Below are 20,908 nucleotides of genomic sequence, written 5' to 3'. Positions count from 1 at the left end.
TTTCCCCCCCAAATGAACAGACTAGGGCTGTTATTAGGTTACTTCCTGTGTTTAGTTATTATTATTAGATAAAAAATATTACTAAAACCTCTATAATAGCAAAAATGTTTATGTATCTAACTAGAGTCCAGTACTGACATGATCACATTAGGGCTTTGGGCTCTGTTCCTATTATAAGTAAACCTATGAAAATTGAAGACTTTTAATATCAATTGAAATTATGAAAAAAAAATGTCTTCAATTTTCAAAGAGTAATTTTAGCTTTCTTAAGATCGACCTAGTCTACTAAGCAGAGATGGGTGGCACTAAATACTGAGCTGGGATGTTTCATATATTACACACCTTGTTTATATCATTATCATCAGCATTTCTAGTTAAATAGGGAGAATGTTGTTCACTCTGGCTTTATCTTTGCCTCTCTGTCAGATTGACAGTTTATTTAACTGTAGAACTACACTAGGATTCTTCTCAATTACTTTTGCTGGGTTTAGTTATCCTGCATCAGAGTGAATGGAATTATTTGTTCAGAGCTGCCTCATTTATAATGAAGAAATGCATTTTAACTTTTCATCTGTTCTTTCTTACCCCTTTTTGTTTCCTCTCCAGTTAAACTCCCAAAGAAGAAAAAAATGAGTGTGTTAGAAATCAATAGCCATAGCCCCATAGGGACAAGTTGTTATTACATTCTGGGTTTCATTAGGACAAAAATTAAAAACATCTATACTTATTAAATGTTTCCATTTTCACGAGTAATTTGGAGTGTTCATCATACACACCCACACACACTCACGGAATAAATCAAAGATGAACACTAGCCTTAAAATAAGGTAAGATCTAGCCAATAATAGCAGTGCTATTCTTTTAGAGATTCTATCCATGGATGGCGCTACCAAAAATAAAAATGTCATTAAGCACAGTTGATATCGCTCTAAGAACAGAAAGAGTGCTAATGGATATATTCGTTTCGTGAGTATACCAAACTTTAAAAAAGAAATCAGTAGAAATCCATCATTTTTATGAAATCAAAATCCATCATTTTTATCTACTTTTTTAGTAAGAATAGAAAGCCAAAAATACTGTACTTTGTATAAGAACCTACTTTCTTCTTCTGTTATTCTAACACTAGAGGCCCGATGCATGAAATTCGTGCAAGGGGCTCGGCCCTCGCAGCCCTGGCTTCGTCCTGAAAGTTGTCCAGAAGGATGTCCAGTCTAATTAGCATATTATGCTTTTATTATTATAGATTACTCATAAACTGTATTCTCCTGTTGAATTGCAGTTCACTATTAAAAAATGAGAATGCAAAGGACCCCCTTTGTTTTCTGGATGACAAGAAACATCGTATACAGCCTGAAATTCTCATTTGGAACCTTTTTAAAATTACTTTGTCTAATTAACAACTTTGACCAGATCTATCCCAGTTTCTGACAGTATTATCTTCAAGTAGAAAATCACTTTTGGGGGTTTCTTACAGGTCTTTTTTCTTAAAAAACAAACACATTTTAGTGATGCATAATTTTACAGATCCTTTAAAGGGTCCTTAATGTTGCCAAATAAAAACTGGTGGGTGTGCTTCTGTAAGGTCTGTAGTTCATTCACTAGACACCCCTCAGATGACAAAGAAGATGAAAACTGACATTAGTTTTCCTGGGGTTTTGTTGGAGTGTGTGTGTTGTAGGGTTGGGCTTGGAGAGAATAGAAGCATGATGCTGGTTTTAGAGGGCTTTTCAGAAGTCAGGAATATCTCCTAGCCTTCATGATGTTAGAATGAAGCAATGTTCAGTGACATGTCCTAGAAACATCACTTTCTGTGAAAAGTCCACCCTATTCACATATATTTGGATTTGAACATAAATTTGATGTGGCCATAGAGCAAGCAGTTTCTGGGATGAAAGGAGAACAAAGGAAAAAGAGACATGGATAGTAAACAGGCAGCCCTTTCCCTTCTTGTCCCCATGGCCGATATTAGTAACTGATTGTGGCACCGTAGCCTCTGGGCCTTGTCAGTGCCTCACAGTCCTTTAGCGGGTCTGGGCAGCCACCAAGCAGACATTTGTGCCAGTAAGTTTATGTGCCCTGGATGGGGGCCATTGGCTGTTCCTGTTGAAGCCTTTGTTCTGGGATCTGCGGAAGACTCCTGATGAAATGTATCTTTTCGGAAGGCACCGTCCTGAGTCATTCTGGGATGGGGCGCTCTGAGAGGGGTTGCCCTGATACCTGGAGCTGCATCCAGCTTTGTGACGCTGGGGGTTTTTGCTTCCCTGCACTGTGGGCAGGACTGTAGCAGTTGTGCATGGGATGTGACCTTGTAGTTCCTGCCCCTAAATTATACCACATTTGAATTTATTGATAGCCATTCTGACAGGTGTGAGATAATATCTCATTGTGAGGATGTGGAGAAAGGGGAGCCCTCATGCACTGTTGGTGGAATTTCAGACTGGTGCAACCACTATGGAAAACAGTATGGGGGGCCCTCAAAAAATTAAAACTGGAACTACCTTATGACCTGGTGATTCCATTTCTGGTATATATCTGAAGAAACCCAAAACACTAATTCAAAAGAATATACCCACCCCTATGTTCATTGCAGTGTTATTGACAATAGCCAAGATATGGAAGCAACCCAGGTCAATAGACAAGTGGATAGCACTGGTGGTACATATATACTTAGCCATAAAAAGGGATAAAATCTTACCATTTGTGACATCATGGATGAACCTAGAAGATATTATACTAAATAAACAAGTCAGACAGAAAAAGACATATACCATATGATTTCACTTATATGTGGAATCTAAAGAACAAAATAAATGACCAGACAAAATTGAAACAGAATCATGGACAAAGAGAACAGACTGATGGTTGCCAGAGGGGCTGGGGGTTGGGCGGCTGAGTGAAATAGGTAAAAGGATTAAGAGGTACAAATTGGCAGTTACAAAATAGTCGCTTGGATGTAAAGTACAGCAGAGAGAATATAGTCAATAAGTTGTAATAACTGTAATGGTGCTAGGTGGGTATGGGAAATATTTGGGGAACATTTTGTAAAGTATATGATTGTCTAACCACTATGCTGTGCACCTGAAACTGATCCAAAATAATATTGAATGTCAAAAAAAGGAAAAATATCTTTTTGGAAATGTGCTACACATGATTACTTTGATGCTATAATTTTATCAAGATTATCAAATAAACAAGAACTATTTTTTATTTACAAAATATAAGTAAAATTGCAGAATGTTGGCTGGAAAAAAAATCATGCCACCTGCATGAGATCTTGAATATGCGCGTTTGCCAGGCCAGCAGGTACTTTAGTGCTGGGCCCTCACAAATCCCTTGGTCCGACCCGTCCGGTGTGGTTCAGTGGTTAAGTGTCAACCTATGAACCAGGAGGTCATGGTTCGATTCCCGATCAGGTCATAAGCCCGGGCTCGATCCCCAGTAGGGAAGGTGCAGGAGGCAGCTGTTCAATGATTCTCTCTCATTATTGATGTTTCTATCTCTCCCTCTCCTTTCCTCTCTGAAATCAATTTTAAAAAAATTTGTTTTTAAGAAATCACCTGTTCCAGAGATTTTAAAACCCAGGATGTTGCTAAGGGCCAGTCGGCGGCCATGGAAGCAGGCCCCCAGGGGGGTGTGGGGGGAACTGGGACAGCCTAAGAATGGGCATTCTTCTCTCAGGCCATGCGCACTGTTGCCAGATCTTACAGGCTTTCACAAAACACCAGAAATTTGGACTTTTGAAATCTGAAATCTTCTGATTTTTAAGTGTTGACAACTCATTAAAAATTATAAAAACCATAGATGAACAAAATATGTCTTATGGCAGAGGAAACTGTGATTTAGTTCCTTTTCACCAGAGGAGGACGCTTGTGTCGACTTGAGCATCCCAGATACCTGGGCTCGCAGTGTGGTGCTTTTTCCAAGAACGCTCAAGGGTGTGTGTGTCTCAGGTTGCGTGCCTTCGAAAAGCATGGACCTCTTGGTGTGTTTGGCGAGCAGGAGGTTTTATGTGCACACGGCTTCACTGAGGAGAAACAGGTCCCCACAGCGCTGCTCTTCAGCTTAAGGTCATGAGCCACTTAGACCCGTGCCGCCTTTCCATTTCTGCACAAAGAGCTAGGTCCACGCACTAATTGAACATTTGCCATCAAAACAGTCTTATTTCAAAAGGTTAAAGTGCCTCTGTGCCCACAGATGCACTGTCTGGAAAAATGCATTTTAAACCTTCTGAGTACATGCCCTAGCCCCGTGGTTGGCAAACTGCGGCTCGCGAGCCACATGCGGCTCTTTGGCCCCTTGAGTGTGGCTCTTCCTAAGCCTTAGGAGTACCCTAATTAAGTTAATAACAGTGTACCTACCTATATAGTTTAAGTTTAAAAAATTTGGCTCTCAAAAGGAATTTCAATCATTGTACTGTTGATATTTGGCTCTGTTGACTAATGAGTTTGCAGACCACTGCCTTAGCCGATTTGGCTCAGTGGAAAGAGCGTGAGCCTGCAGCCGGGGTCAATTATGGTCAAGGGCATGTACCTTGGTTGCAGGCTCAATCCTAGGCCCTGGTCTGGGCACGTGCAAAGGTAACCAATTGATGTTTCTCTCTCTCTCTATCTCTCTACCTCTCTCTCTCCCCCCCCCCCCGCCCCCCACTTCCACTCTCTCCAAAAATCAATGGAAAAATATCATCAGGTGAGGATTAACAAAAAACAAAACAAAAAAAAACCCTTCTGTACAAGCCATTGAAATTTCATGCTACCCCAACCTCCAACTCCATCTGTGTCTGATGGACCCAGACTTGCAAGTCTACCTAGAAGCTCATTTTAACTTCAGCTCTAAATGCTTAGCTGGATCTGATGTTGGAATTTGCTCCAGAATGTTGCTCATACTTCCAGTGGGTCCGACACTGCTTCAAAAGCAACTTCTACTTAGAATCTGTTGTAAGTGTGTCATCAAGCACCAAGAAACCTGTGATTTGCCTTTCTCCTTTTCTCTCAGGAAGCTGACAGCTGGGAAATTATAGAAGGGCTGAAAATAGGCCAAACCAATGTCCAGAGACCAGACAAACATGAAGGCTTTATGCTGAAGAAAAGAAAATGGCCTTTAAAAGGCTGGCACAAGGTAACATTTTCATCATATTCATCTTCAGCTCATCTTTCTAAATAGAGGATCTGATTTGGTGTTATTAGGTGGGAAGCCAAGAGTATGGCTGTATGTGCAAACTAATTCTCTAGGCCTTGTTTCAGCCATTTGGGCTGCATGCAACCTGTTGTACCTGTTTAAGTCTGAGATCTGTAATATCTGTCTGCAGGGGGAAAATTATTTTAAAAATATTTTAAAATAACTTATTTTTGTATTTTAAATTCAGTTTGTACATATTATTATCTACTCTGGGGGTTTTTTCCACTTAAATTAATATGTTCTTATTAAATATTCTTCTAAATGGAAGGTTTTAAAAAAAAAAACATGCATATATTCCACTGGATGAACTTATTGAACCAATTTTCCACGATTATGGAACCAATTCCCTTTTGCTGGATATGTACGCTATTTGTGTCTAATTTTTTACTGTCATGATGTTGTGATGACCATCCAATGAATTTCTATTTACTTCATTGGGGTAACTACCTAGAATTATTGTTACCAGTGCAAATTAAAGGTGGAAATTCACTGACCTGGGAAGTTTGCTTATTACTCTTTAAACTCTATGGTTTATTCTTCTCTTCCCGACCCCACATGCTTTTTCCATCCTCCAGTTTTAATTACAGAGAAAATATTTCGCACTTCATCGTTGCAGTGACCTAGTAGCAAGACTTGTGTGATGCTGAGGAGGAATTTGTCCTCCATTTTCAGTGTCAGCCCTTTGGCAGACCACCAGCATCTCAAATCACTGGAAGAACAGGCTCATCTACTTGCCACATCTGCCCATGGATTTCACCTCAGGGCAGACAGATTTATTGGCTGGTGGTAGCTGCCCATCGGCCCCTAGCAGGGAGGTTATGGATTAGAAAATCCTTGAAGAAATATACTTTTTCCACTTTAAGGGAAAGACTTGGCCTGGCTGGTGTGGCTCAGTGGTTGAGCATCGACCAGGAGGTCACGGTTCAATTCCCAATCAGGGCACATATCTGGGCTCAATCCCCAGCAGGAGGCAGCTGATCAAAGATTCTTTCTCATCATTGATGTTTCTATCCCTCTCTCCCTCTCCCCTCCTCTCTCTGAAATCAAAAGCATATTTTTTAAAAAAGGAAGACTTAAAAAATTAACCAATGGGAATGTTGCTCAATCCTCTATCTCTGAGGGTGAAGTAAAAGCAGGCCAAAGAGGCTCCCACAACTATTCCTTCTCACTTGACAGTCTCCCCTGAAACCCTAGTATTCTCCCAATGCCAGGATTTCTCTCCACCCTGTTCTTCCTTGGATTTTGATCAGCTTTTTGCCTTTTGTTCTGACCTTACCACTTCACAGTTCCTCAAATCAGTGGCCCTGCTACTCTCTTTTTCGGTGACCATCATATAGGTTATCCCTGCTAAAATTCTTTAATAGATAGAAATGAAAAAATGGGTGGTGGGGAGGGGGAGGTCAAATAAACCAATTTGATTTGAATTGCAAACTTATTTAGCACTCTCAGTTCCTGTTTCAGCAAAACTGGCTGTGGTTCAACTGCAGCTCTTCTGGACCATGCCTTTGAACATTTTGTTACATAAATAGTGGGAGGTTCTCCCTCGCATAACCTTTTCTCCTGGTCTCTCGTGCCATCAGATATTTATTCAAGTATCAGCCCATTTGACTGCCCACGTTATGGGAATCGAGTAATCAAGTGGTTTTCAGCTGTAGAGATTCTTTCTTCCGGTGCTTACTTGTTGCCACCCCTAACCTATAACAAAGGGGTCCCATGTGAGTTCCATGCAGGGTGTCCCTAGCCTGACTTCCTGCTACCTCAGCAGCTAAGAGTTCCTGAATCACATAAAAACTTCCCAGCAGAGTAATTTTCCAGCAACAGAAAGACTCCCTGCATCTGTAGAGACTTGAAGAGGGCACTGGACTCATTGTTTGATTGGGTCCTGGGAGCTGTTTGTTCTTTTGTCAAGTGCCCTTGGAAAGGAAATCAACAACAGAGAGTTCCTGAGTGTTTGTGGAGCAAAAATGGCTGCATGCATTTGAATTGGATCAGGAGTACCTTAAAGGTGATGAAAATTGCCCAAAAGATTCCTTTCCCCCCACCCCCCTCAGATTTTAAACCCTTAATGTAGTTAAGAAATACTTATCTCTTTTAATAATAGTACACTGCAGGAATTTTGCAAATTAGAGATGCAAACATATTGCTAAGGCAACTTTCCAGATCACTCATTAATCATAGACCCAGTCCACTGGCTTCTGTGACAGACATGAGCATTTTCAGGAATTACCCATGATACCCAGGGAAATACAGGACTGAGAAATTCCCAAGCTCCTTACAAAATCTCTGTGACCTAACTCAGGTTATTCTTCTTTCTCACTTTCAAAAAAAAAAAAAAAATCCCAATATGATTCATTCAGAAAGTCTTAGCTACAGGTCCTGAGATTCACATCCTCCACCCAGCATAGCCACTCCTGTTAAAGAAAAACCATGGTGAAAAGATTCAGCTCCATTGCATTGTGTGTAAAAGAAACCAAGTAGGTTAACAGTACACAACTTATATATTAAAATGATAAACACATTGTTTACTAAATGCCAGGCAGCATTAACCCACACTTGTGAATGTCTTATATAATCTAAAGTACAATAACTGGGGGTTGTTTGGTTCTTGCAGCGTTTTTTTGTCCTGGATAATGGAATGTTAAAGTATTCAAAGGCACCACTTGATGTAAGTAGCACACAAGGCATGTGTCAGAGATTGATGTAGAATTTGCTTGAAGTGTGTACACACCACAGCTGTGCCAGCCTTGTGCCATAGTTACCAGCTTTGTTCCTTTTTGTGCCTGTAATATTTAACAAGCTACCAGACTTCCATGCTGCATGGAAGGTGTGTTTTAGGCTTCAGCTCAAGCTAACATAAAATCTCAAACTGGTGCATGAAGATTTAATTTCACTATTGTGCTGTCTGTTGTTCCAAGCAAGCTTAAACCTAAAAGTAACACACTAACAAAAATCAACTTTTCTGTCTTGGAGAGAAAAACCCAAATAGGCTTTTTTTTTTGGCATTTTAATAAACTATGCTTTATGTGCTGTTTGAGATTTAAAGCAACCTTTGTTCTTGTCGATGTCCTTTTAATACCTATCTTACGAACTTCATTTCTATTTCACATCATACATTCTCTTATCTTGGGAATCCCAAGTTACTAAAATTAATCCTATTTATTTTTCTTTACTGTAGAAAGTAGTTGTTTGCATGCAAAACTGGAAAATGCCCTCCTTATCGTTGTGGTGTGGGGAAATCAGAGAGTTCTGTTTTGTTCTCATCTCTTCCGTTGAATCGCTGTGTGTCCTTGGTCAGACGAGGGCAGCCGGAAGGAAGAGCGGCTGCTCTGTGCTCTCTGGTCCCAGCTGCCCAGTTCTGTCCCAGCAGCTGTCTGCTAGCAGATTACTTGGGGATGGTTCTGGGCTGTAGGTCAAAGATGGACCACAGTTATTTTAAGAACCATTCACGATACATTTTTGGGGATATAAGTTATACAACTTAGAATTATAAAAAAGGGACATTATATGTTATGCCAGAAACAGGAGTAAGAGCTGGATAGTCTTACTTACTGAAATTGGTGTGGAGTCATGGCAACTTCAACTGTCCTCAGGTTAAGGACCTTCACCTCAGAACCCAAACCTTTTTCCCTTTCTAAAGAGAAGTTAAAGATGTCATTAAGCTCACTTCCGTGCAGAAACACATCGTCTATCCTTCCAGACTCTTTACTAGTGTTTTAAATATTTCAGATTCAAAAAGGGAAGGTCCATGGAAGCATCGATGTCGGACTCTCGGTCATGTCTATTAAAAAGAAAGCTCGGAGGATAGACCTGGACACAGAAGAGCACATCTATCATTTGAAGGTGAAGTTGCTTTTCAACGGTTTCTCTGCCATTACCTGAGGAAATAAATCACTTGCCTATATCAGTGGTAAACAGAGTATCGGTTTCACCATTACCTTCTCCTCTTGTTCATTGTTTTAGGTGAAATCCCAGGACTGGTTTGATGCGTGGGTCTCCAAACTGCGCCACCATCGCCTGTACCGGCAGAATGAGATTGTGAGGTCGCCAAGAGATGCTAGCTTTCACATATTTCCTTCAACCTCCACAGCTGAATCCTCACCAGCTGCTAATGTTTCCGTCATAGATGGAAAGGTGTGTCTTAGAAATGTAAAAGTCAGCCCAGAAATTGCTCGGAAAGTTATGTAGGCCCATAACAGAGTCTCATTTGACCAATCCAAAAGAGATGATTTTCTTTGTAAAGTAGCTCTCAGAAGACAGTAGTGACATTTGGCATCAAAGTTAATAACAAGTACGGATCAGGTGGATATGTAGATCACTGAGAGAATTAACAGTTGCTTTTCCTTTTTACGAATGGACTACAACCTAATTTTCTATAGCTTTTTAAGAATATTTGGAAGTGGGGTGAACATTTGATTAATTAGCACCTAGAAATTGATGTCTTCCAGGGTGGTAATAGGAAGACTACAAAGTTTTGAAAATGAAACTTGCTTTTTTGCCTTGCGATGTAATACATACATGACCCAGGGAGAGACGAGTAAATTTCCCCCTGAGGTTAATGCAAGTGGGCTAGAGAATTTGCCGACAATCTGAGCAGTAGCCCACTAAGTCAGGCAGTGTTAGGCATTTGACATATATTCATCTCTAATCTTTAATATAGCGAAAGCTCAGAGACAGAACAGAATTTTTCCAGGTGTTACATGGCCATTGAACAGCCGATCCAGGATCTGAATCCTCATCTCTCAGTTTCCTTTCCGTTATTCTGGGTCCCAGATTGCGGAAGACTGAAGTTGTTCTTTGGACTGTAGTAAGAGTTCATTTTCTGTGTTGCTGAAAAACTAGAGGTGTTGCCTATTAAAAATCAAGGTTAAGACCACAGGCAGGGAGACAGCTGTTTGTGCCTTTGACTCGATAATTAAGTTTTCTGAACCAGAGCCACATGGCCCTGCCCAGGGGTGTTCCAGCTTCCCACTTGGCACCTGATATTGAGAACAGGGACATCTGCCACAAGGAGCTGGATTTGAGAATGTTTCCGTGAAAATCCCCCTTTCTCTATTTTCTCATATAAGGGTGTATAGAGTACATATATCTAAGTTTTCTTTGCAAAACATTGAAAAACATCATGGAGTAACTGTAAGACTAATCAAATCAGAGTAAATAAAACACTTCTGTGTTCAGTTTTTATTATCTCAGTGGAAATTACTCAAGTATTTCGTAGGCTCTGAAACCTTTCGGGTTGTAGCCTTGGCAAGGCTATTTAATCAGTCCTAGGAAGGAGGTGTTGGGCGAACCAGGAGATCAGAGGGTTAGAAAACAGGGCACTTACTGAATGACCCAACACAAGATGCTCAACGTAACCCCCAAGTTTCTCTGAGCCTCCTGCCTTCCTCCTGCCTTCTCCCCACAGGATAGAATGAATCCCAGAGTTATTCCAAATTAAACAAGAAATGTATCCCTGCTGGATATTTTTAAAATATAAATGTTTAATCCTTTGATGGTTCCAGCTTCTGCCTGCATCTTTGGCACAGAGTGTTGATAAAAGATACATTATTTTCATCCCTTTTGTTATTTATTAAATCACTTGGGTTATATCCAAGAACAGAGAGCTGAAACTAAATCCTCCCCACTGTTTGCCTTGAAATAAGAAAGCTCTTTAGCTCTGGTTTTCATAGGAGATCTATTGCCCTAGTTATGAATGACATTCTCTTAGATCTAACTCAGTGAAAAATTCCCAATACATTTATCAAAATGCAATAAAGTCTGAGTGAGGAGAGCTCTTAACACTGCTTGCATTCTGAGTATCAAGTTGTGAGACTTCTGAATGTTAATTGCTTTGTGGCCCAGTGTGGGTAACAAATAAGTCTGTGTTGGCTATGTATGTGCAGCCTTCACTTCAGAATAAATTAGAAGAGACACAGCCACTTGTAATCGAAAATTAAAAAGCAAAATTAAATATGGAGTTTTAAAGTTGTTTCAGCTTTTGGGAAAATAACTTTCTGCTTCCCCCCCCCCCCCACTGAACATTTACTGTACTCACTTTAGTATCTACATAGTTCATACAATTTTATTTCCCATAAAATACCTTCCATGGGAAGTATATCAGCTTTAAGTAATAAACTTGGCAAGACTGCCTTTTTATATACTAGACTTTTCAGTATGCATTCAAAGCATTTGCAAGGTTACTTGCTGATGGATAATGTACAGTATTTAGGAATCACAGGTGACTACCTCGACCTTGAGCTGATCATGAGCAGCACACAGAGCTTTTGTAAGGGGAAAGGCCTTCCATCATGAGTTGAGCCTGCAGTAAGGACACTGGATCCAATACGACTGATGGAGTAATTTAACATTATTGGGAATTTGAGTTGGCAGGTCCCTGAGAGTATGAGATATAACCTACTTGAGTGTTGTCCCATTCAGTGTCCTGGTATAACAGAGAAAGCAACTGATGAAAGTGTTATTAGTGTTTGTGAATTTTGGCTTCACTGAGCATGTACCACATGTAACCAAGTGGCTTTCTCCATATTTTGATTGTGCCCTTTCTTCCTTTCTTTATAAATGGTCTTTTGAGAGTACTTGTATTTTTTAAAATCACTTCAATGTACTGTTTCTGCTTAACTTCATTTTTTGTTGTTGTTTATTTTAGGTGCAACCAAACAGCTGTTCATGGCAGTCCCCCTTGCCATGCAGCAACAGCCTCCCTGTCACCTGCACCACTGGCCAGAGTAAAGTGGCAGCCTGGTTACAGGACTCGGAAGAAATGGACAGGTGTGCAGAAGGTTAGTTCTTACCCAGTGTGGGCTGTGAGCATAAGCCAAGCAACAGAAACAAAGGAGGCGAATCGTGGGTGCTGCGCCTTTCACTTCCTCCACCTCCCTGAGGCCTCGACTTTTTTTTTTCTTCTTATTTTTATACACCAGGTCCTTCTTCCCATGACTTGGGCTTCTTACCTGTTAGTTCTGCACCCTCACAAGTACTGAACCTGGTTTCATCCTTACCCTGACCTCCACCCTCTTCAGCCTTCTCACCTCATCTCATTACCCTTTCCCTTCTGCCTTCCTTAGCCTCCCAGTCCCTGACCCCTGGGGCCACCATGGGAGAAGTGCTGCCCAGGACTGCCCTCCACCCTCACTCCTTGACTCTCTGCCCCATCACTCCATCACACCTGTGCATTGCCTTGCTTGCAATAAATAGCTAAATTATATTGTGTCTTGTATCTACAGTTACCTGTTAGAGGTGTTCCACTGTGGATCAGTTATGAAATACTCTGAACTAACACGTGATTCCCTCACTCTGCCTTCTCTGAGCCTCTTAGTCTCCAGAAACCTTCTCCATCTGTAGGGTAATCACAATTATTAAGAAATATGAATCTATTATTAACTGGATAGAAGACTCCATAGATAGGCAATGTTAGATAATCACCTCACCAGCACCTTGCTTGTGATATAATTTTGTTTTTAAAAGGCAAGTTGAAGTGTAGGTTCCTTTTAGCGATTTTTTTTTTCTCTCCTTCCCTCTCACCCCTTCCTTCTTTGCACCGCGTTTCTCCCTCATTTCCCCCTTTTATCTTCTGTTTCCTGCCCTTCAGAGCCACTTTCCCTTGTTTTCTATAAAGGGAAGGAGATGGGGCATACACAGGTGCTGCCTCCCCTGAAAGTGGGGAAGGGGCTGGAGCAGTGGAAGGCCACTGGCCTTTCCATTATTCGCTTCCTCCCACCTTCATTGGGTGCTTCCCTCTCTGAAGAAATGTAAGGCCATTGATAGCCAAGAGCTCCCTGGAGGGATAATAGCAGCACTTGAGCAGCCAACCTGGGCTCCATCCTGAGGCAGATGCTGCTAAAAGGAGGGACTAAGGTGTGGCCTGGCCTGCAGATGAATTGCTCTCCACAAACTGTGCAGAGATTCTCAGTCCTCTATAGAGAGTCTTAGTATTTACCTCTATTTTATTTTATAGTGACAAAAAAAAACACAACCTTTTTTAAAAATCCACCAAAATGTCAAAAACCTCCCAAACACAACTATCTTTGTCATTTGACCCAGCTAATCTTTAGCCATATTTCACAGTAATATTTTGTTGCCTATACCAAATTTGTAACAATTCAGATCGTTGAGATTTAATGAGAAACAAAGATAATATAAGTGAAATTTTCACCAACTGCCACAAAAATAAGAGCGATCACTTTATAATTTTACAGATTTATACACATGCCTCTTCATAAACAGTACACATGCAGAAGTTATCGCATAACTGGGAGCCATGTTCTTAATATCACTAATTGAGTAAATAATACTAATAACTCAATATCCTTGACGGTATTGAATTTCACATACTAAAGGTCCTTTTTTGTGTGATATTTCAATGTGCAGATCTTTAAACATTCATTTTTAAAATATACAAAAAAAATTAAAAATAAAGTTAAAAGTTATTTCTTCATTCTAAGCCATTCAAACAGAATGGGCTTCATGCCCCGATGATGCTGCTCCTGCTGGGCCCGGCAACACACTCTGAGAATCTTTCGTTTTGTTGGGTGTAACATCTCCACTAGATGTTAAGGAAATCATGCATGGCCACACTGTTGTGAGCTAAATTAAAGATAAATACATTCACCTCACTCTGTGTTCCATCTTATTTTCCTGAACTTGACTTTGCCTCCACCCATATTCCAAGTAGTCACCTTGTAAGCTATTTGAGGAACAGGTAGACAGGTCCTTTTTAAAAAAATTTATCTTTATTGTGGAAAGTATTACAGATGTCCCCCTCTTTTTCCCCGCATTGGCCCTCCAGGTAGACAGGTTTTTAACAGTAAAACCATACAACTGCTGAAGTTCCCTGGAGTGTGTTTTTGTGAGACAAGGGCACCTGAGCAGGAAAGGGAGCATACACAATTGGTCTGGCTCTCTACAATTTAATGGCTCTCTACACTAATAGCTGCTAATTTGCAGGAGTGCACTTTGAAGTCATCTCTTGATAATCAGTGGTTTTATGGTTCTAAGCCAGAGAAGGGTCTGTGTGGGTTTTTTTCTCTTTCATTTGCCAGTATCACCATTATATATAAACACGGGTCTGCCTAATCATATTTGCCACTGTTTGGATAGATTTATTACCACCACCACCACTCCCTGCCCAGGGCTAACATACTTTTATTTCTGGTTTTTGTTAGACCTTGCACACTGCCAGTCAAACCTTGTGGAGCTTAGCAAACTCCTGCAAAATTTGGAAATACTTCAGAGAACTCAGTCAGCACCCAACTTTACTGACATGCAGGTAAACATATTACTGCTGGTAAAAGGACCTTAAGATATTAGCTCGGAATTTTTACTAGATTGTTCCATGAATGTTTAAGGTAACATTAAAGGGAAATAACTGCAATGTAGATTAGTTTCTATTCTGGAATCATTCTTAGTATTTTGGAATCTTGGTGCCATTGTGGTTAGATGTCTAATTTGAAATGTCTTACATTTCAATACAAACTAGAAAAAATAAAAATCTGAATCATTCTTCTATATTTGTGTTACATTAAAAATGATAGCTTTGAAGGTATAACTTAGATGCTCTGCTCGCAGCATTATTACCATCTTTTCACGTAGGAAAAAAAAAAATGCTACAGATCTCTAATCCTGCTTTCATTTTGGATAGCAAAAAAATATATTTAAGTTCTCGTCTTTGCTTTTGAATGCCCACTGTGCATCAGATAATGCCTTCTCTTGGCTGGTTGCTTTAGGTGTCTAACAGTGAGTCTTGACTAACTTGCTCTGCTCTCTTTGTCTAGGCCTGTTTTGTATATGTGTGAACTTAACAATACTTTGTTGCTTTTAACTGTTTGTATAATGTAGGCTAACTGTGTAGATATTTCAAAGAAAGACAAGCGGGTCACAAGAAGATGGAGAACAAAAAGTGTCAGCAAAGATACAAAAATACAACTGCAGGTACAGACTTTACTTTTCCTCCATTCATATTTTTGCTTACTTTTATAGTCTTTACAGTTCATGGAAATTAAAAGGTTTACAGCAGCTTAACTGCTTTAAATCTAGTGCTTTTCAGACTGTTATATTATCCAAAATAGAGGTAAATCTATTCTTTGTACTCTGATCTAAGTAAAAAGAATTTAAAATAAAGATAAAAATTATTTAATATGGATGTAAAGTGGCATTTTTATTCTGTTATGGCCTTAGAACCATTACAATATATCTTTAAAAAAGTCGTTTTAAAAATCTCAACTGACTCTTCAGTGGGTTGTAATGAACACTCATTTTTATATAATCTTAAAAGAGCCAAATTTGTACCTATCAATAAAAGAGTGAGAGCTGCAATAGATTGGAAATCAATAAACCTGAGATCTAGCCTGATTACTGTGATTTCCTAGCAATATAATTTTATGCATTTCTCTGAAATTTTCTGGGCTTCTATTTGTTCCTGGGTAAAGTAAAAGAGTTAATGTAATGATTTCTGAATTCCCTTTCAACTCTAAAGTTTCATAATTCTATAAAATAGATATTATTTGGCCATCATCAATCACATTTAAAATCTGAACTGGAGTCTTAATTGTTCATAATAAACTTAATTTAAATTTATTTTCAATGTTATTTATTTAATATGAATAATTTTAAAATAAGATCCTATTTTGTTATTTTATTGCAATGATACTGAATATGGTAAATGCCTAAAACCTCTTATGCCATAAATCATATTATTTTTAGATCTATAAACTAGAATCTCTAATACTCTGATCCTAGCTGTATATTATAAAGGACTCTTGCCTGGCACAATCAAAATTCAACTTATGACTTTGCTTTGCTTTCTATTGCACTATAAATCAATTTATATTCTAATACAAAGGTAAAGGGAACTGCTTTGCGGAATTCGTCAATGTCTTCTGAATAAATAACTAATTCTTCTTTAATTCTGACTTTATTGATAACATTTTTGTGTCATAATTCTGAATGTGTAAATAACAAACTCTTTGTTGCTTTGCTTGCTAATCTGATGTTTTTGAAAATAAGTTTTCATAAGCACTAAAAATTTATGGTTTATTTAGAATGTCCACATTCTCTGAACACAATTTCTTGTGTTCCTTTGTTCAGTATGTTTTCCCCTCTATTCAGAAAATTAGTACTGTAGAGACAAATGTGCCAAATGACTTCACAAGAAAATTACCTAAAATTGCTTTTGGCAGTTCCATTTGTTTTGAGCACATGATTGTCTAGTTTTGTGGCTGGTTGGTTTTTTTTGTTTGTTTGTTTGTTTTTTTTAAATCCTGGTGTCTATGGTTATTATAACCAGGTAAAGGAACCATTATAAAAATTGTTGATTATAATTAGCAATTATTTTAATCTTGTTTTTATTAAGGTTTGCCATTGAACAGATCTCCATTCACAGCTGTTGTCTTGATTGGTTCTCAGTGAGTCTGAGTGCAGTGCCCCTAGCCACCCTGTGTGGCCACGAGGCCACCGTAGTCCCCATATTGCTCAGTTGTCCTGAAGGAAATGGGATGAACTCTGAATACCCACCGTTACAGGCTGTGCAATGTGCAGGAAGTTTATGAAGATTTTTTTAAAGTCATTAGAAGAAGTTATTCAAAAAAGCAGGCAAATATGCTTTATTCATACCCCTGCAACATTTTGGGGGGCTTTTTTGTTTTTAAGTTTTTATTTATGCTGTTTTGCTTTGCTTTTGTTTTGCCAAAAGTATAACAAAATGGCCCTCTGATTCTGGATTAATTATTTTTGAGGGAAATTGGAATCAGCTCATCCCCCCACTCAAAGAAAACTTTAAACTTACAAAAGTAGATTTAATTGTATCTCCAACTGGAAATAAACAGACTTGGGGCTAGCAGTAAGCTATTAATCATTCCCAGAGAGAACCTATTTCCACATGGGCTGACTGGTGAAACGAAAGGCGTGGTAGGGGAAGGCTGCAGAATTTGGTACCATCTCTGGACCTTTTCTGCTCACTCAAACCAACAGGCCGTCCAGGATCCCTTAGGCTGGGGAAACCATAAAATCAACCAGGAGTGACTATGATCAATATAAATGCCATTACTCATCAGCGTTTTACCTATACGAAGACATAACATTTATTTTTTACTGTCGTGGGTTACCACCTACTCCCACTCTAAGATACAGGATTTCCCTCCTGTTTTAAGTGTTTCTTGACCATGGGAATTCCATCTGATGGTGCCACGTTCTTGTTTGCGCCCATGGTCATCTCACTCCTTGAACCCCTCGCTCTGACAGTCACTGTTGCAGCCAACTTGAGCGGCTTTGTGAGTGGCTCATTTTCCATCCCGTTTGTAACGTTTAGAACACCAGCCATTTGTGAATGAACCTAGACTGTTGGTGGTAGCGGTTATTGTTATTGCTATTGTTGTTATTGGTGCTTTCAGCATTCTGTAGCAGTTTTCATTTTGAAATAATTATAAAACAGATCATTTGAAAAATGGACCCCAGGAGAGTAAAAATGAACATGTTATACTGGTTGTTTAATTGATCATTCTTACATAGGTTGTTAGATTGTGCTATTGATTTGAATGTGAAGGTTATGACCGTATTTCCACGAGAAGCCATTGGGAAACTAGCCTCAGAAGTCCATTGTGTAACTCACTGAAGGCAGCATTTGTCCTAGAAGGCTCTGTGGAGATTACCTTTTAGAAAAAGGACTTCCTGTCTCCCCAACTTCAAGTTTTCTGGTTCTAATAAAAATTCCAATATCATCCTTGTACAGTAACAGTTGGACTGTGTTTTAACTGAAAGAACAGAATGATTTTTAAAGGGTTGCTGTACAAAAGAGAGCTGCCAGTTTCCTGTGTTGCTAATAGCATGAATTACATGCTAGATCCCTAGTTGTTGGAGAGGAGGAGTAATAGGAGGTATGAGTAGGAGATAAATGACTGGATGTCGTTCATGTGTAGCCATCTTAGATCTCACAGATGCTCAGATTACACTGTAGGCTCAAAATAAGTTCTTTTTTACTACAGTAAACATACAGGGATTTTGTACAGAAAATTTTTTGGTGGAAAACAAATGACATATGTACATATCATATACGTACGCAGATTTAAGAACTTGGAAGAGAAATGTGATTGTAATTTGGCAATATAAAGAGAATTGGAGATAAAGGGATTTAAAATATTTTTCTATTGTTAACGACTAAAGCAGTCCTGCTCTTTTTCTCTATCTGGGCTGTTTGGTGACTCTTAAGTGCCTTTCAGTTAACTGGCATCAAAAATATCGCTCACAGCCCTGAAGAGCCAGGATCTGGCCAATGGAGGCAGAGTTGAGTGGTTAGAAGGAAATGTCACTATTCCTTAATCCCACCCAAGAAGAGAAAGAGAGAAAGAAAGAAAGCTCAGGGATTCTTCCACCAGTTTATGCACAGGTGCACATCACTGAATGAAACCTACGCTTTCAGGTTTTCATGGCTGATTTTTGTAGGCACTGTCCCCACACACTGAGAAAACTGAAGATTTTTTTTTCTTATGCTATGGGGATCCGCTTGAAAATTCTTCAACCTGAAAATCCCAACGCCATCCCTAATGTGGAATTTCAGAGAGCTTCAAAGGAAGGGTTTACATGGGGAGTTGAAGATTTCTGCTATCCCCGCCCCTTAATTTTTCCTCCCATCAGGAAACAAAAACATTCTGCCTGGCCAACAGAGAGCTCCCATGAGAACCTGTTCATTTTAATTTTTGCACATTATTTTTTTAATTACTTTTTCCTGAACTTTTTTTTTTTTTGCTTCCATTTAGTGAATGCCTTTGACTTCATATAACATGACATTGCATGAATAAAACAGTGTGCAAATGTATTTTTACCTTGAAAGCACAAGCTATTTGTCAGTGTATGCCTTTCCATCTCTTTCTGGGGTGGGGCGATATTAGCTAATAGACTTATGTGTTTGTTTATTCTGTGGTGAGAAGGATGAACTTTTCTCACAGCCTGAATGCCCCTTAGAGCTCTTTTTAATGCTAAGATTTAGGAAAAGTTGACTTCAGTTAAAAACTCTCCCTCGCCCGTGTCTGATGATCTCCCGTCCTCCCATACCCTGCCCTCTCTCTGCCTCACCCCGTGTTTTTTCCTCCCTCCTCTTCTCTCATTCACTGTCAGGAAGGGCCATCTGTGAAGAGCCAGTTCGGCTCAACCTGGCGCCGGCAGAGGCTAGCAGCAGCCGTGGCTACAACAGTGAGTGGATCTCAATCTCAAGTGGACATTTAATAACATTGAGAAGCTGTGTGCGTGTGCCACCTCCCCTGTCCTGATGTTGCCACTTGCGTGTGGCAGCATCAAACGTGGCTCATTCCTGCGTTGGTATAGCTTTCGCATGCTCTCTGGGTGCCTTTGCATGGCAGGAGTGGACACGGACATTGGTGTGTGAGTTGGTAAACTGTTCCACAATCCAGTTCTCTATTTCTGCTGTCCATGTAAGAAATAATTTCAGTGCAAGGTTGCAAAACTTGTGGTGTGGGATTTCCTTAAACAATATTGTTTGTTTGTTTGTTTGCCATACTGACATTGGAGCCTTCGCTGAGTTCTGTTTTTCTCAGAAAAGTCATGTTACTACAGACATAAATTGTGCTTTTTTTGGTAGCAGTGTGACTATTTGAACAGGATGTGAGAATATAGACATGAGAGGGCAAGAAAAGGTGAATTTTTATGTCATCTCCAAATGGCTACATGAGTTACGCTTAGCAAGGGAAAATTGTTTATAAGCTGAAAATCAGAAAATATAATAAAAGCAGAACAACCACAAAGTTAGATGATGTTTAATTCATATGTAGAGGTTGGTTTGGCTTTTCTTTTTTAAATGGAAGGATATTAGGAGGACAGAGGAAGTACTGAAGCAGATAAGGCAAATAACAAATTTAAAAAGGAAAAGTGTGCAGAATAGTCAACTGTCCATATGGAGCATAAAGTAGAACTTGCAAATACAAGAACCTTTTGCTGGATAAAAGTAAATCATAATATTTGCTTAAAGCATGACATCCTATCCACTTTTTAAAATAGAGTACAAGCTCATAACAATATGTATGTTAGTTTTTTTGGGTATTAGATAGTGTCTTAAGTTAATAACAGTTTTACTCTTGCTAGTGGTGGAGTATAATTTAAGATTAGAATTTCTGATAAATATGGAAAGGTTTTTGTTGTATTAATAGGAGAATGGGTACTGGTGCAAAGATTGGTTTTCTACTCTATGATTGGCAACTGACTTGCATTTTATTGAGGTACGTAGCTGGATTGTTCAAGAAAACAGAATTGCTTTGATTATGAAATGAACCAGTGACTTGGAATTTATTAGGGGACTGGCTCTTAAACTCACATTTTTTGAATTTTAGAACAAACAAATTATTGAAATCAGTTTCATGTTAATGTATATCTTATGCATATACTCAAATGCAGATGAATAAAGTACATGCCACCTACATGGTAAAGAGATGTATAATCTGTTAAATAATTCTTAAATGTAATATTTCATTTATAAATAAAGAAATCAGGTGATTATTAGGGAACAGAATCTCAGCATAGAATGGAAAATACTAATGTTTCCTTAAATAATGTACTTCTAAGATGGCATGTAGGGAAGTGAATGTTTCCACTGTGTTCATTTTTTAATGGCAGATACATACAGTGAATATAATAAAGCTGGAAATAGAACCTATTTGAATAGAATGGGTTTATATTTTTTTAAAGTTGAGAATAGAAGAGAAAAAGCTTTTAAAAGATAAAAGTATTCATGCATACC

The 20,908-nt window shown here is 39.1% G+C and overlaps 1 protein-coding gene across 2 annotated transcripts in view; it reads left to right on the top strand.

Moving 5' to 3' along the window:
• OSBPL6 (oxysterol binding protein like 6) overlaps positions 1-20,908 on the top strand; it is a 181,798-nt gene that overhangs the window by 124,561 nt on the left and 36,329 nt on the right. For both annotated transcript variants that reach the window (XM_081095262.1, XM_081095263.1), the window contains exons 5-12: positions 4,993-5,115; positions 7,787-7,840; positions 8,902-9,015; positions 9,136-9,306; positions 11,819-11,951; positions 14,334-14,437; positions 15,007-15,099; positions 19,276-19,350. In XM_081095262.1, the coding sequence (XP_080951388.1) occupies positions 4,993-5,115; positions 7,787-7,840; positions 8,902-9,015; positions 9,136-9,306; positions 11,819-11,951; positions 14,334-14,437; positions 15,007-15,099; positions 19,276-19,350 (867 nt within the window). The remainder of the gene's footprint in view (positions 1-4,992; positions 5,116-7,786; positions 7,841-8,901; positions 9,016-9,135; positions 9,307-11,818; positions 11,952-14,333; positions 14,438-15,006; positions 15,100-19,275; positions 19,351-20,908) is intronic.

Source organism: Myotis nattereri (genome assembly GCF_964212035.1).
Source record: "Myotis nattereri genome assembly, chromosome: 7".
Lineage (NCBI taxonomy): Eukaryota > Metazoa > Chordata > Mammalia > Chiroptera > Vespertilionidae > Myotis > Myotis nattereri.
The sequence above is the reverse complement of the archived record's forward strand: the minus strand, read 5'-3'. Positions and strand labels throughout refer to the sequence as shown.